The 17,161-nt window shown below is 39.5% G+C and overlaps 1 protein-coding gene across 4 annotated transcripts in view; it reads left to right on the top strand.

Annotated features, from left to right (window-relative positions):
• The window catches only part of msraa (methionine sulfoxide reductase Aa), a 310,626-nt gene that overhangs the window by 12,662 nt on the left and 280,803 nt on the right, over window positions 1-17,161 (top strand). The window contains exon 1 of one of the 4 annotated variants that reach the window (XM_059981667.1): window positions 10,958-11,267. The exons of 2 other annotated variants lie outside the window; for them this stretch is intronic. In XM_059981667.1, the coding sequence (XP_059837650.1) occupies window positions 11,087-11,267 (181 nt within the window). In that variant the 5' untranslated portion in view covers window positions 10,958-11,086. Of the gene's footprint in view, window positions 1-10,957; window positions 11,268-17,161 lie in introns of those variants that run through there. One more of the 4 variants, XM_059981665.1, reaches the window with a different exon arrangement.

The raw sequence follows: 17,161 nt of genomic DNA, 5'->3' as shown, positions 1-17,161 counted from the left end.
AAGAGTTTGTGTGAGGGGTGCATGGGGTTCTTCATAATGTTGTTTGCCTTGCGGATGCAGTGTGTAGTATAAATGTCCGTAATGGCAGGAAGAGGGACCCCGATGATCTTCTCAGCTGACCTCACTATCCGCTGAAGAGTCTTGCGATCCGAGATGGTGCAATTTCTGAACCAGGCAGTGATGCAACTGCTCAGGATGCTCTCAGTACAACCCCTGTAGAATGTGATAAGGATGGGGGGTGGGAGATGGACTTTCCTCAGCAGCCTCAGGGTGAAACCTCTAGAGGAGAGACGATAGCGATTTAAAATTTTTTTTATTGAAACTGCGGCTATAACAAGCTGCAGCTATAACGAGACAGTATCGGCAGAGACGAGTGTCCATGACCTCTACCATGTAACCGGGAATTATTTCTGTCAAATTGTACCAAGGGATTTAATCAGCTCTTTTTTGTCTAAGTATTATGAATTGACTTTCCGTGGATGAGCAACTATTTCATCCAATGAACCAAGAAACAAGATGGCAAGCCACCCAAGACACAAGAACCAGCACAGGAACGAAATGTTTCATAACGTAGAGGAATTAAGTTTATTTGGATGTATAAGTTTATTTTCATTTGAAGGATCTGAATTTGATTTGCTGCAAGAACTGATTATTTTTGCAAAGACTTTGATTAGTTACTGAATGAAATTTACTTTATGTAAGAGTTGTGATGTTGGAGAATTGTCATGAAAGGAGTTAAGCTGTATAGTATATATAATTTTTGATTTGGAATTTGTAGACATACTGGCTGGAACTGAAACCAAAGTTAACCATAATACTTAAAGAATTGGAGATCAATTGGTTTTCTAACTAACTAGGGATAAATAACAAGAAAAAGTTGGTCTTTAAATTGGGGATAACACTATATCTAATTAGAGAAATTGGTGTAATAAAGGCAATTCTAATGAATTTCATGGATTCTACCTGAAAAGAAATTTGTTTTTGTTTAATATCTGAGATTTGGAACCTAAACACAATGTTGGAATTTTGAATTGTTCTTACTCATGTAAGTATTTTGTATATATTGCTTTTTTTTATAAACAGAACTTGCCTTTAGAACTGTATATTTTTTATTCACTGCCTCCTTCTGATAACTAGAGTTTCTGATGACCTACTAACACCTAGTGTAGCACTATGTAATTTGATTTTCTCATACAGACTGCCGCGGCCAGTCACACAAGAGAAAACCATGCCTTCCTTGCCACTGACTCAACCTGCAAGTTAACCTTTAGAGAAGGGGTTTCCAACCTGGGATTCACAGACCATTTTGCTTAATAGTATTGGTCCATGGCATAAAAATGGTTGGGAACTCTTTTCCTTTATTGCATTATTCCTTCTACCAAAGTGCATGACCATACATTTCCCTACACTATATTCCACTCTCCCAAGCTGTCCAAGTCTTACTTCCCCAACACTACTTGCCCTTCCATCTGTCTTCATATTGTCTGCAAACCTGGCCACAAAACCGTCAATTTCATCATCCGAATCTTGTCATATAACATGAATAGAAGAGGTTCCAACACCAACCTCTGCAGAATACCACTAGTCATCAGCAGCCAACCAGAAACGGCTCCCTTTATTCCCATTTTTTGCCTCCTGCCAGTAGGACAATCTTTTATCCATGCTAATATCTTTCCTGTAATACCATGGGCTCTTGTTAAGCAGCCTCATGTGCAGCACCTTGTCAAAGGCCTACTGAAAATCCAAGTGAAGAAGTCCACTGATACTCCTTTGTCTATCCTGCCTGTTAATTCTTCAAAGAATTTTAACAGATTTGTCAGGCAAGTTTCCCCCGGAGGAAACTGTGCTGACTTTGACATATTTTTTTATATATCTCCAAGTACCCTGAAACTTCAACCTTAATAATGGATTGCAAATCTTTCCAAACACTGATGACTGGCTAACTGGCCTATAATTTCCTTTCTTCTGCCTTCCTCCTTAAAGAGTCTAGTGACGTTCACAATTTTCCAGTCCTCTGGAACCATTCCAGAATATAGTGACTCCTTGAGAGATCATTACTCATGCTCTCCAATCTCTTCAGCTACCACTTTCAAAACACTGGGGTGTTGTCCTTGTAGTCCAGGTGACTTATCCACTTTCAGACATTTGAGCTTCTCAAGTACATTCTCCTATTTCCCTGTAATTGAAATTCTGCCCACTGACATGCTTCAATTTCTGGCATACTGCTAGTGCCTTCCACAGTAAAGATTGATGCAAATACTTATTGTGTTCATCTGCCATTTCTTTGTCTCCCATTACTAATTCAGTGTCATTTTCCAGCAATCTAATCTCCACTGTCACTTCTGTTTTACTCTTTATAATCTGGAAAAACTTTTCATATCTTTTATATTATTAGCATGGTTACCTTTATATTTGATCTCTTATGGCTTTTTTTAGTTGCCTTCTATTGGTTTTTAAAAGCTTCACAATCCTCTAACTTCCACTAAGTTTTGCTCTAATATATGTCTTCTTTCCTTTTATGCTTTCTTTGACTCCTCTCATCCTCCCTTAGAAAACTTGTTAATCTTTGGGATGTATCTATCCTGCACCTTCAGAATAGCCCCCATAAATTCCAGCTGTTGCTGTTCTGCTGTCTTTGCTAGTGACCCCTTCCAGTCAATTTTGGCCAGCTTCTTCATTCCTCTGCAACTCCCCTTACTCCACAGTAATACTGATACATCTGACTTTATCTGCTCCCTCTCAAACTGCAGGGTGGATTCTATTGTATTATGATCTCTGCCTCCTAAGGGTCCCTTTGTTTTAATCTCCCTAATCAAATCTGGTTCACAACACCCAATCCAGAATTACCTTTCCCCTAGTGGGCTCAACCACAAACTGCTCTAAAAAACCATCTCATAGGCATTCTACAAATTCCTTCTCTTGGGATCCAGCACCAACCTTATTTTCCCCAATCTACTGCATATTGAAATCCCCCATGACTACCCTAACATTTCCCCTCTAGCATGCCTTGTCTATCTCCTGTTGTAGTATGTAGCTACTGTGTGGAAGCCTGTATATAACTACGGGCCTGCATTTCACCTTGGTGGGGGGGGGGGGGGGAAGGGCTATTCACTTTATCTATGCCTCTCATAATTTTATAAACTGCTGTCAGATTGCACCTCTACTTCTGAAGCTGTAGAGGAAACAATTAAGTTTGTCCAACCTCTCCTTATAAATAATGCTGTCTAATCAAGGCAATATCCTGGTGAACCTGTTCTGTGCCCTCAGCGAATTTGTCTTTTGCTGACTCATTCAGTTGGTTTAGTCCAGTATTGCCTTCCAAGGGTGCTCCTCATATCCTTAGGGCATCCTTGCAAGCTGTACTCACAAACGCATTACTAAAATAATGTAGGCGACATCCACTGCCTTAACTTCATCAAAAGGATCAGTCAAATCTATAAGACTTGCATAAGGCTAACCAAATGAGCCTATGCTTTTCCAAATGTGAGTAAGTCCTCAGAATCCTCTCTTAATAGCTTCCTTATCACTGATGTTGGGTTCACTGCCCTATAATTTGCCAGATTATCCCTATTGCTGTTGATAAGCAACGGATTCCTCCTTGTCCTCCAGGACCTTACTGGCAGATAGAGAGAATACAAAGATGTTTGTAAGGTCCCCCTGCAATCTCCTCTATTACCTCTCCCAATAACCTAGGATAGATCCAATCAGATATTGGAGATTTTATGTATTTAATCTTATTCAAGAGACCCAGTGGCACTTCCTCTTTGCGATATCAGTATGTCCTTGAATATTATCATCCCCCATGTGATCTCACTATCCACCACCTCTTTTACCTTGGTGTGCACCAATGCAAAGTACTCATTTAGTGCCTTGCCCACTTCCTCCTTTGTCTTTGACTGGTCCTACACTCCTCCCCATTGCTGTCTTGTGTTTAGTGTGTGTGTGTGAGAGGTACAGAGACAGAGGTTTAGGGTGGGAATTTTAGCATTCGTATCTTAGCAGCACAGTCACAAATGGAGGAAAATAAATCAGAGATGTTAACTAGTGCTTGAGCCCAACAGGTGTCCCAAAATGTCTTTTTAACATTGAGCCTGGAATCAATTGGGTTAAGAACACCATAGGGACAGGAAGTGGGGGTGAGGGGATGCTGTACTGGGGATTAGACGTAGAATTGGATGTTAGTGGGTTGCGTCTAGGATTGCTGTGGTGAAGAGCAGGATGGGGGTTCACAATGCTATAAAAGGCCAGAAAGACTTCAACAATGAGTTTGGAGATGGTACAAGTGGTTGATGTTGGGAATGAACACCAAGGAAAATACTTTCCTGCAAGGAGGACATTGACTTGTATGTTCTGTTGGTGGAAGAAGCATGTCTGGTGTCAGCGTAGAAGCAAATCAGGTGTCATGCATTTCATTTAGATAAAATCTAAAATAATTTGTTTATTTGGATTTACGTAGAGTATTGTGAAAACATTAGAGAAAATGTGTAGTTGGTCTTATGGCTTCAGTGATGGTTGATTGCAGAACTGCAATCTTTCGTACCATCAAAGTACAGGATACAATTAACAGGGAAAATATCTGTAGAACTCTGTCTTTGGATTGATAACTGTGCTTGAGTTCTAAGAGTCTCTTTGTGATAAAGCCATAGTCTGTTTGATCAGTAATCTGTATACAACAGAAGGCTTTGTAGTATTGTTGATTACATTGGTGATCGGGAAGGGGAGGACCAGGGAGCTGATTGTTCATCTGAATTTGCTTATATGTGAGGAGGAAGCACAGATTACAGTAATTTACTAATCTCTTCACAGTTATTTACCAGTGTAAATGTTACTAGTTTGTGCAGAGTGTATTAGTTTTAATGGCACTTATGTAGCACATATTGTTCAGTGCAGTGGGCCTGCAGGTTAAGTTGGAGTTCATGGTGTTGTTGATTTGGAGGGGGTGGGGTGGGTGTATGTCAGTCAGCACTTTGAAGCACCACTGCATCCACTGAAGTACCTGTAGGGCCTGTGAAGGTTTTGTTTATTTTGCAGCTTTTAACAGGAGCACATGAGGCATAATTACCATTTGGACTTGGTGACAATATATTCCCCTAACACAAAATAACAGTAGTTTAAGGTTATTTTTCATGGGAATATGGAATTTACCTGATAATTTCTGTTCTACTGTGACTAATACTTAATAGAAGAGCAGCAAATGAAATACAGAAATGGGTATCTAGTGCACCTTGTTTTAATTTATTTCTATTTAAATTTCTACATTCAGGAAACTTGAGACGTCAGCTGTAATGTGTAATAAAATATACATGAGGGATTGTCTACGTCATCACACAGAGAACTGCACTGAAGGCTTGAATCATTCCCTCGAGGCCTTTATTACTGTTTAGTATTCAATTCACATTGTGCTTTGTGCAGTGGCATGAAGCGCAATAGAATGAAGATTTACCCACAGGATTGCAGTAGGCTGATCACAGCTACTGTTCTCCAGGGTTTGCCTTGGCAACAGGAAGGTTGCCGGGATACAGTGCTATTTGAAGAGAGCTATTTGGACAGACACGCAGCAAGATCACGCTTGTCAGTGGGAATGCTTTGGGTCTCGATTATAGATCACTTCCACGTAGAGTTAAGCATTCAGATTGTTTAGGTTTTTCTGGGAACTTACAGTCATATTGCTTCCAGAATCGAGCAGAAGTACCAGCAGCTTGGTTTTATCTCAGACTGAGCGTATCAGTTAGTAATTTATCTTTGTTAGAGAGATGCAACCTGTAATGAGCATTTCTTTTTGCCGCAGTGCGCCTTACAATGACTCTCAAAATGCTGGCTGCACTGAAACAGAAAATAAGACTATAATACAGTGCCTTGAAAAAGTATTCAGCCCCAACCCTTTGTTCACGTAAATACGAGGATTACAACCAGGGATTTTGGTCAATTTAATTGAGAATTTTTATTTGTGAGTTACGTGCTCCTTTTTTTCACAGTACAGCCAAAATATATATATATATATAGAAAACTGTAGAGCATGGAAGAATTTAAACTGAAATATCAGCAGTTCAGAAGTATTCATTCCCCTTTGCTCAGTACTCAGTTGAACCACCTCTCACAGCTATTACAGCCAGTAGTCTTTTTGGATAAGTCTCTATTTGCTTTGCATAACGTGATGGAGCAAGATTTGCCCATTCCTCAAGTGTGTCAGGTTAGTTGGGGAGCAGTGGTGGACTGCAATTTTGAGGTCTTACTGTTGGGTACATTTCTCAGACATTAAATTGTACCTTTGAACATTTGAGATGTCGATTGAGTTAAAGTCTGGGCCATTCAAGGACACCAATTTTCTTCATTTGAAGCTTCTTCATGTTTGCTCAGGCAGTGTGCTTTGGGTTGTCTTCCTGAAAGATGAACTTTCTTCCTAGTTTAAACATTCCTGCAGAGGGTAGCAGGTTTTTATCCAGGATCTCTCTGTATTTAACAACATTCATTTCCCCATCAATCTTGACCAGATTTCCAGTTTCTGCTGCTGAAAAGCATCCCCATAACATGATGCTATCTCCACCATACTTTACAGTCGGGATGGTGTTACCTGGCTGATGCGCAGTATTAGATTTATGTCACATGTACAGCTTAGTGTTGAGGCCAAGAAGTTTCACTTTCATCGGACCACAAGACCATCTTCTACATCTGTACAGTATCTTCTAAGTGATGCTTTGCAAAGTCCTTATGGGCAAGGATATGTTCTTTTTAGCTGGGCTTCTTCCTTGCCACGCTTCCATAAAAACCCTTTTTGTGCAAGGCCTTACAGATTGTGGAGCCATGAACTTTTGTAGATTAGCTCAAAATCCTACTTCAATATATTCAATATAGAAAATGCAACAGTAAAATGTGAAAATATTTTTCTGAAAACACAAAATGCTGGCAGAACTCAGCAGGCCAGACAATATCTATGGGAGGAGGTAGTGACAACGTTTTGGGCTGAAACCTCGTCACTACCTCCTCCTATAGATGCTGTCTGGCCTGCTGAGTTCTACCAGCATTTTGTGTTTTTATTTATTTCCAGCATCTGCAGATTCACTTGTGTTGCCTTTAAGTATTTTACTGAATTGTTTTTCAAGGCATTGTAGTGAGTATTTAGTGTATCTGTTTCCCCGACATAAATAATCAAAACTGTCTGCATTCCTTAGTGTTTGCTTGGGACATAGATTGAGATAGGAATTAATTATTAAGGTTTTAGACTTTAAATAAAATTCATGCTAAGTTTAAATATTACTGAATTATTGTTAAGTTTAGTTCTCATTAAATCCAATTTCACTGATGTCATTGAGGTTTTTTTTAAAGATAATTTGCAAAACCTGTTAGGTAAGGTTTCAATAATATGAATGTAAGGATACGGCACCAGCCATATGAATCACATTTACCTGTTTCCTTGAATTGCACAAATAATCAATGTTTGTCTACAGAAGGGTTTTGTTTAAGTTCCAGTCAGATGATACAAAATTAATAAAATGTGTATTAATGTCTCACTTTGCACGCCACAGCCCTGAGGAGACAGTTCTTCTGCATGATCAGGCATTATTTAAGGAAGTTAGGTTTAAGCCGAATAGCCACTGTGGGAGTGGTCATTGTGTGAGTAGGCAGTTCAGGCTTCAGCGAGGAGAGGCAGAGACTGTAGGTAGATTTTTTTTGTTTAATTTTTTTTTAAACTTTATTTCTGAGTGTCCAGTTAAAGCAGTGTGGATGCCATGCAGAATAGTAGAATGTTCCTCTTGTGGGATGTGGTCTGCTATTTTCATACTCCATAGATAAGAAAAAATCCATTCAAATTTGTAGGTAAGAGTCAGGAAATTAGAAAGCCTTTATTCAAATTATATAGCACCAAGTGAAACTTCCAAAACTTACCATAACGATTCCAAAGGGACACAGTGAACAATTGCATATACGTGCTGTGACCACTAGGAAACATACTAAACTTGTATGAAATATAAACAGACAATTAATTGTTAACTGCAATGAAAAATAATAAACAATCTAATTCATTAGAGAGCAGAGAAAGTTTACAAGGATGTTGCTGGGTGTAGAGGAAAAGTTGAATAAGGTTGAAAGGTTGAATAGGTTAGGACTTTCTTCCCTAGAGCACAGAAGAACGAGAGGAGATTTGATAGAGTACACAAAATTATGCGGGGTTACAGATGGGGTAAATGCAAGCAGGCTTTTTCCGCTGAGGTTGGGCGAGGTCATGGGTAATATCTTCACTCAGAGGGTGGTGAGAATGTGGAATGAGCTGCTTGCAGAAGTGGTGGATGCGGGTTCAATTTGAACATTTATGAGGAATTTGGATAGGTACATCAACGGGAGGGGTATGGAGGGCCATGGATCTAGGCAGGTTAATAGTTTGGCACGGACTAGACAGGTTGAAGAGCCTGTTTCTGTGCTGTGGTGCCCTATGACTGTATGACTCCTGAGTTTAGAAAATGTACCTCATCTGTGATCAGGATGCATTCATGTTGTCGCTAAGTCCAAATGGCAATTATGCCCGGTGTGCCCATTTAAAAACTGCAAAATAAACAAAACCTTCACTGGTGACATACTTCAATCGACACAGTGGTGCTTCCATGTGCTGTAGTTTGTACCAGGTTTCCAGCACCTAGGTTTGCAACACACAGGAGGACAAAGGTTAATGTTGTGTTCCTGGGATAACTGTGTTTCAACTTGAGCAGATGTCTTTAGGTACAGAAGGAGTATGTACTTATTTTCTGAACTGGAATTTCAAAAGTACACAGTAGGTTTCCAGTGGAGGATCCTTGCTGTCTATTTACTGCAGGATCCTCCTACAATATATGAAAACTACAGTGGAGCTGTCAGGTCAGCAGAAAAGATCATTGGCTGCAGTCTACCATCACTGTAGGACTTGAACGTGTCCAGGACAAAGAATCATTGTGGATAATACATACGCTGAAAAACTGCCTTTTACAAAATCTCTTTTCTGGAAAGTGCTATAGGGCTATTAAAAAAAAAATATTCATTTCATCTTGGAAGTTTCTTCCCCCAAGACAGTTAATCTGTTCAACTGTTCTAGTTAGCCTTCCCTACACACACAACTTCTCTATCTACTACCTCAGTCACTGCACCAAACTCTTTAAAACACTTTTTATAATGCTATTTACACTGTGAGTACATGCTGATATTTATGCACATTTTATTGCCTACTCATACTTTAACCTTTACTTTTTATATAATTCTTTACTCTTTATAATTGTTGAGTGTTGTTTTTTGTTGCAAGTTGAACCCTGATCAACACACCATAGCAAATTCTTAATACATGTAAATGTGTGTTGTGAATGTAGTTAATCCCTGAACCTTCTATGCAGAATGGAAGGACTACTGTTTTCCATTAAAAGTTACAGATACTTCCCCAACTTGTACTTTCTAATTTAGACTTTTGTTTAAAAAGGGCTGCCTTTACTAATACTATTAATGCCATATATGTGTTGTGTATTTAATATTTCAGTAATATTTGACTAATCTTGTGTGTGTGTATATATGTGTGTCTGTATGTATATTTATGTATTTATGTTGATTAAGCATTCTTGTTCATTTAAATAATTCATTATGGATCATTTATATAAATATGTGAATTGCATGCTTTATCACAATACCATGTGATATGTGTGCACCTTGCTTAAACTAAAAGACTCGCATTTTGGACCCACGTCTTCTTTTGAATTAGTTAAATGTTTTGAAGTTACAAATGTAAGTGGTGATGAGGTATTTTTAAAATGAATGCAAGATGGCTACTGACCTGTTGAAGAGCAGTGAGATGTTCAGGTTAAGAGAAGCGCAGCAAGGAGTGGCAGAGCATGTGCAGAGACTGTTGAATTAAATAAAAAAGACAGTAAACAGAAGAATTCACAGGTTCATAAAGAGTGAGTACCAGGTATTAATAATCGTAAAAAAAAAAAGCAGAAATAGCTGGCTACATTGGAAAGATGGATGCATTTGATTCCTCAGCAGATAACTGGCTCACGTATCTGAGCTAATTCAACAGCATTTTGTAGCAAATGTAATAGCCAATGAAAAACGGGTACTAGTTTTGCTGTGTGCATTGGGTTTAAAGGCATACAGTATGTTTTGAAGTTTAACTGTTTCCACCAAGCCAACAGAAATGAGCTTTGCTGCTGTTGCGCAAGTAATGCGCAACATTTAGAATCAAAGCCATTATTGAGTGGAGAACACTTTAGGTTTCATAAGTGGAATCAAAAAGAAGGGAATTCCATTTCACCATACGTGGCTGAATTGAAGAGATTACCTGAGCGTTGTCAATTCAGCAGTAGGGTTGATGATGCACTAAGAGATCGTTAGTTTGTGGAATCTTACAGGAAAGCATTCAAGAATGGCTCCTAACTGTAGCACAACTAACATTTAAAAGAGAAATTGAAATTACTGTATCAACGGAAACAACAGATAGAGACTCAATTGAATTGCAGTCAGCAATGAAAGTGAGCATGAGCAAAATTGCAATGTCTAAACAGAAACTGGCCTGGCTGAGCAAATTGTGTTGTTATTGTGCTGGAGACTCATACTCCAGACCAATGCAGATTTAAAGGTGAAACTTGTAGAAAATGCAACAGAGTAGGACTTAAAAAGAATTTGTCATACTCAAAATAAATGGACTGCACAGTGAAGAGAAAAAGTTAAAATGTCATGTTGCAGTTTCAGAAAGAGTACTGAATCTGCTAGCTGTTGATGAAGAAGAAGTGGGTAGCCTTGAGATTTACAGTGTGAAACTAACAATAGACAAACAATATGACATATACCAGAAGTGAATGGCAAATCAATTGAATTGGATACTGTCTTGGCTGTTTCAGTCATTCCACAAAATGAGTTTGAGTGGCATTTCAAAGATACTGGACTGAAGCCTATAGATATCCAACTAAAAACTTATACTGGAGAAAAGATACCTCAGGCGGGAATGATATTCGTGACAGCGTAATGCAACAACTAGCAAGCCAGCATTGGGCCAGCACTGTGGGGGTGTGATCAGCTGAGACAACTGTAACTTGATTGGAGATCCAACTTGCAGTTTGCATGCTGCATTCCTGCAATGAAGCCAACTGGAAGCGAATTAAGAAGGGTTCTGGATGATGCCATAACTGTCTCCATGCCGAACACCAGGGATCTCTGTTCAACAGAGGGCAGACAGATCTCGGGTGCCAACCTCTGTGCCTCTGGTTGGAAAGCATATTGGACCAAGGAGGACCACACTGCCAAAAGGAATCATAAAGGTAACAAAAGCAATGGTCTGTCTATAACAGTTTTTGTAGGTAAAGTATTTGAAGAAGCATCTGATATGTTAATCATTTTGCCACACTTTCAAAATGTGGTTATGTTTTAAGCTGGAAGAAAGTTCAAGGAGCTTCAGGGAAGTTACAAACATTCAGCTTTTGTTAATATTTAAAAAGAACAGAATCTACTCTGTGTGCATTAAGGTTATTGCATGAACTTCAAATGGGAGACAAAAAGTTGCTAGTTAAAGTAGATGCAAAGAACAAAGTCCAGTTGGATGAACGGAAGGCCAAAAAGAAAGGAGTCAATGGAAAAACAAAACAAAGGGTTCATTAGATAATGTTGTGGAAGAGGAAACCAGGATGAGAGGTCAGATCATAAAGGAAGCAATGGAAGGATTAAGAAGAGAATACTTAGTGAACAAGTGCACTGATCAACCCAGGATTCCTAAAGATTTGTAAAGAGGTAGCGGTAAAGATTTTGGAGGCATTAACAATGATCTCTTAAAAATTATTGGACTCTGGCATGGTGAAGTATTGCAAATGTTACTCCACCCTTTAAGAAAGGAGGAAGGCAGCAGAAAGGAAATTTTAGACCAGTTAGCCTGACCTCAGAGGTTGGGAAGATGGAGTAAATTTTTAAGGATGAAGTTATGGAGTGTTTGGTGACACAGGACAAGATAGGACAAAGTCAGCATGGTTTCCTTAAGGGAAAATCTTGCCTGACAAACTTGTTGGAATTCTTTGAGGAGATTACAAGTAGAATAGATAAAGGAGATGTAGAGGATGTTGTATATTTGGACTTTCAGAAGGCTTTTGACAAAGTGCTACACATGATGCTGCTTACCAAGTTAAGAGCCCATGGTATTACAAGTTGCAAACATGGTTAGCCCATTGGCTGATTGGTAGGAGGCAGCGAGTGGAAATAAAAGGATCCTTTTCTAGTTGGCTGCCAGTGACTAGGGGTTCTGTAGGGGTTGGTGTTGGGATCACTTTTTTAATGCTGTAAGTCAATGATTTAGATGATGAAATACGTGTCTTTGATGGCCAAGTTTGCAGATGATACGAAGATTGGTGGAGGGACAGATAGTGTTGAGGAAACAGGTAGGCTGCAGAAGTACTTAAATAGATTAGAAGAATGGACAAGAACGTGGCAAATGAAATACACTGTTGGAAGATGCACGGTCATGAACTTTGGTGGTAGAAATATGCAGACTGTTTTCTAAATGGGGAGAAAATCCAGGAATCTGAGATGCAGAGGGACTTGGGAGTCCTTGTGCAGAACACCCTAAAGGTTTGTTTGCTAGTTGAGTCTGTGGTGAGGAAGGCAAATGTAAACAAGAGGTCTTTAAAACAATAGCAGAGATGTGATGCTGAGGCTTTATAAGGCACTGGTGAGGTCTCACCTTGAGTATCGTGTACAGTTTTGGGCTCCTTATCTAAGAAAGAATGTTCTGGCATTAGAGAGAATTCAGAGGAGGTTCACAAGGATGATTCTGGGAATGAAAGGGTTATCATATGAGGAAAGTTTGATGGCTCTGGGTCTGTACTCGCTGGAATTTAGAAGGATGGAGGGGTGTCTCATTGAAACCTTTCAAATGTTAAAAGGCCTAGACCAGGGGTCAGCAACCTTTACCACTGAAAGAGCCACTTGGACCCGTTTCCCACAGAAAAGAAAACACTGGGAGCCGCAAAACCCGTTTGACATTTAAAATGAAATAACACTGCATACAACGTTTTTTTTGCCTTTATGCTATGTATAAACAAACTATAATGTGTTGCATTTATGAAATTGATGAACTCCTGCAGAGAAAACGAAATTACATTTCTGCATGCAACAAAAACATTTTGAACTCCGAAAAAAAGACGTTGGGTTGAAAGTTACTTTTAAGTAAAATATTCAATGTCTATTTGAGTCCTTCTTGTATTTATGAAAAACGCCGAACTTAAATTTTCCGCCAGCAGCAAACCAAAAATAACGTCAGCCAGCTGTCATCCTGAAAAATGAAAGGACTATTTCACTGAACAATGAAAAAATATGAATATAAGTAAAATAATAGGCAATTAAAATATTTATCATACTTGGTTAATGGGATTTCTGCTCCTGGACCTCAGCTCACAGCGTCTGCACATCAGGGCTGTATGATGTCACCTTCATCTTTACACAGGATCGCAAGCTGTCATCTGTGAGGTTTTCAATATCACTCCATTTGTGTTTCTGAGCAAGAACGGCCTTCTGACGGGCAACATCTTCAAGGTCTGCTGTCAAGCGTCTAAACTTGGACACCCATATGTCTTTGTCGGCTATGTCGGCCAGTTCCATCTCAAGATCAGGTTGACTCACACCTGCCAATGCAGTCGTATTCAGTAGGGAAGGATCGATGCTTAAGGGAGTGACCGGGAAGGATAATGTGTTTTTTTTCCTCTCTGAACTCACAGAAGCGTTTCCCAAACGATGTTTGCATTGCGATGATTGCAGAATGTAAATACTCCGAAATTATCATGTCGTGACCTTGTTTGAACTCTCTCAAATTGGGGAAGTGAGACAAAGTGCCTTTCTGTAAATCTCTGGCAAGCACTGTCAACTTGCGCTCGAATGCCAAAACATCCTCCAACATGTGCAGGGCTGTACGTCCTTTCCCCTGAAGAGCTGTGTTCAGCGTGTTCAGGTGCGCTGTCATGTCTACCATGAAGTGTAGCTTTTCCAGCCACTCTGGCTGTTCCAGCTCAGGAAAGGTGAGCCCTTTGCTGCCCAGGAAAGTTTTCACTTCTTCCAGACACGCGACAAAGCGTTTCAGCACCTTCCGTCTGGACAGCCAGCGATAAAAACACGTTGTAGCGGTGTCAGTAAACTGCAGTCAAAGATAGCTTTATTCGAACTAAACAGCCTTGCTTTTCAGCTTCCCTCAACCCAGCCCCCATGGACGCAGATGCTGCAAAAGACGCGTACTCACAAACCCCCGTAGGCTATCTCCCTTAGCCGGAATGCTGGCTAATTGTGAGCCGTTTTATGATGTGGCAGGAAATGTGTCGCTACACTTAGGTTGTACAAGATCACCATAATTACATTTCAAAAGCTAACAAACTAACATAAAATACATTTTAATTAAATACTGACCAATTATTTCCCAAAGCCACAGGGAGCCGCAGCACAGAGGTGAAAGAGCCACAAATGGCTCGGGAGCCGCAGGTTGCCGACCCCCGGCCTAGACAGAGTAGATGTGGTAAACACAAAGTACACTGCAGATGCTGTGGTCAGATCAAGGCGTACCAAAAAGCTGGATGAACTCAGCAGGTCAGGCAGCATCCGTTGAAAGGAGCAGTCAACGTTTCGGGCCGAGATCTGAAGAGTAGATGTGGGAAGTACGTTTCCCGTGGTGGTGGAATCTAGGACAAGAAGGTGCAGACTCAGGATAGAGGGGTGTCCATTTAAAACAGAGATGCGGATAAATCTCTTTAGCCACTGGGTGTGAACTTGTGGAATTTGTTACCACAGGCAGCTGTGGAGGCCAGGTCATTGGGTGAAGATTGATATGTTCTTGACAGGACACGGCATCAAAGGTTACAGGGAGAAGGCCCGGGAATGGGATTCAGAGGGAAATAAAGGATCAGCCATGATTGATTGGTGGAGCAGGCACGATGGGCCAAATGGCCTACTTCTGCTCCTTTTTTCTATGGTCTTATCAAGATGCACAAGTTAGAAGAAGAAGAAAGGTGTCCAGAGCTGTCAGAACCATTTCCTGCAGTCTCAGAATCAACTCCTGCAGTCACCACGGAGGAGGCCCCAGAACCTGACATTGTTTTCACAGCCACAAGTCTCACCGGCCAAGAAGAGTGTTCCTCCTTTGTCAGGAACAGTGTTATCAAACAAGAGTAAGAAATCATTCACAATGATTAAATCTTTAGGCCTAAATGGGACAATTTAAAATTTACAATGTTGTGGACATCTGTGTATAGCTGTTGCATTATATACAGTACAGTCGGCCCTCCTTATCCGCGGATTCCGCATGCAACAATTCAATCAACCGCAGATCGGGAAAGCCCAGAAGTTCTCTCTCCAGCACTCGTTGTTTGAGCAAGTACAGACTTTTTTCTTGTCATTTTCTTGTCATTATTCCCTAAACAATACAACAAACTATTTACATAACATTTACATTGTATGAGATATTATAAGTAATCTAGAAATTACTTAAAAGTGCAGGCAGTCCCCAGGTTATGAATGAGTTCCGTTCCTGAGTTCGTCTTTAAGTCGGATTTGAAGTTGGAACAGGTACATCCGGTATTATTTAGCATCAGTTAGTCAAACGTTTTTCTTAGTCTATAGTACATATTTTACCTTCCTATGCATATAAAACACTTAAGAGACATTTGTATTTCAATAATTAAACCACTGTGTTGCTTAGTAATAATTGTAGCTTTCAGCGGGGCAGGGCCTTTCACGTGCTCCATTAAAATTGTTCCGATTGTTGACCGACTGTAGCCTAATGCTTTTCCAATGACCAATGGTGTTTCACTTCTTTCCGATCACTTTATTGCTTCCACCTTATTTTCAATAGTGATCGTGATTATTTTCATGAACAGAAACACTACGGATTCAGAGCTGCGCCAGGTCCTAATGTCCACCGCACTGAGACATGTTAAATAAAGTCCAGGGTTCCGCTGGGTCCTGAAGACCACCGCACTGAGACTGGTTAAATAAGGGACTTGAGCAACTGTGTTTTTGGTATCTGCAGGGGGTCTCGGAACCAATCCCCCGCGGATAAGGAGGGCCAGCTATATATATAGTTGAAATGCATTCTGTTTTGAGTTTGAGTTTATAGCTAAGCAGGGAGGAGTCTTGTGTATTTAATATTTCAGTAATATTTGAGCAATCTTGTGTATATATGTTGGTTGATTAAGTATTCTTGTTTGTTTAAATAATTCATTACAGGTTATATGTATAAATACATGAATTGCATATGTGTGCCTCGCTTAAAGTAAAAAAAAAAGTTGGACTTTCACTCCTGGCTCTCTTGCTTTTCTTTGAATTTGTTTAATGATTTGAAGTTACAAAATGTAACAACTTGCCCTTAAATAAGACTGAGCATAAAGAGTGGGTGATGTGGGTCAAACCTCTTCCAGAGTTTATCTATTTGGCTTATTACCGATGAAATATGTGACAAGCCCACGATCATTCCTTTTCTTGTATGAGCCTGAGGCATCTTGGCACTCTGGTGTTCCAGGCAAACAACCTTGTGCTGGATCATCACATCAAGCTTTTGGTCAGTGCTTCTAATTGACCCAATAGTGTTGAAACCACCCAGTTGCTGATTCAAATATGTTATTAGCAAATATAATTATTTATTTCATAGAAGCAGGACTCATTGCATTATTTATTGCCTTATCTTAAATTTAATATTTTTGCAAACAATTACTTGATAATATTTTAAAAGTTTTTCTCATGGCCTGTCAATGTGTGATTGATAAAGAAAATAATGAATTTTCATTTCTCTAGCATTTTTTTCAAAACTTCAGGATGACCACACTTCTGAAATATATTCACGGATGTGATTTAAGAAATTTTGTTGTGGATTGGGATTTAGATTACAGTGAAAATTATATTCAATTTGAGTCTATTCTATATGGTACAAATGGTATCATTATGGTATCATTTAAAATTTTACACTATTTGGTGGTTATACGATAAACTCACTTAGTTTTAATATCTGAAGAGTGAAGTAAGAATGTATTGGACTGTTCATGTGGTTCATAATATAATTGATAAAATTGTAGAAACATGCTGCAATCATGGTTTCAGGCAACTGCCCAGCAAGTATAATTAAAATCACTGAAAAATATGAATATCTGACACAAGAAGTGTTGAAAAGGAATTTACTAGAAGCAACTTAACAAGG

This window comes from Hypanus sabinus, chromosome 10 (genome assembly GCF_030144855.1).
Source record: "Hypanus sabinus isolate sHypSab1 chromosome 10, sHypSab1.hap1, whole genome shotgun sequence".
Lineage (NCBI taxonomy): Eukaryota > Metazoa > Chordata > Chondrichthyes > Myliobatiformes > Dasyatidae > Hypanus > Hypanus sabinus.
The sequence above is the reverse complement of the archived record's forward strand: the minus strand, read 5'-3'. Positions and strand labels throughout refer to the sequence as shown.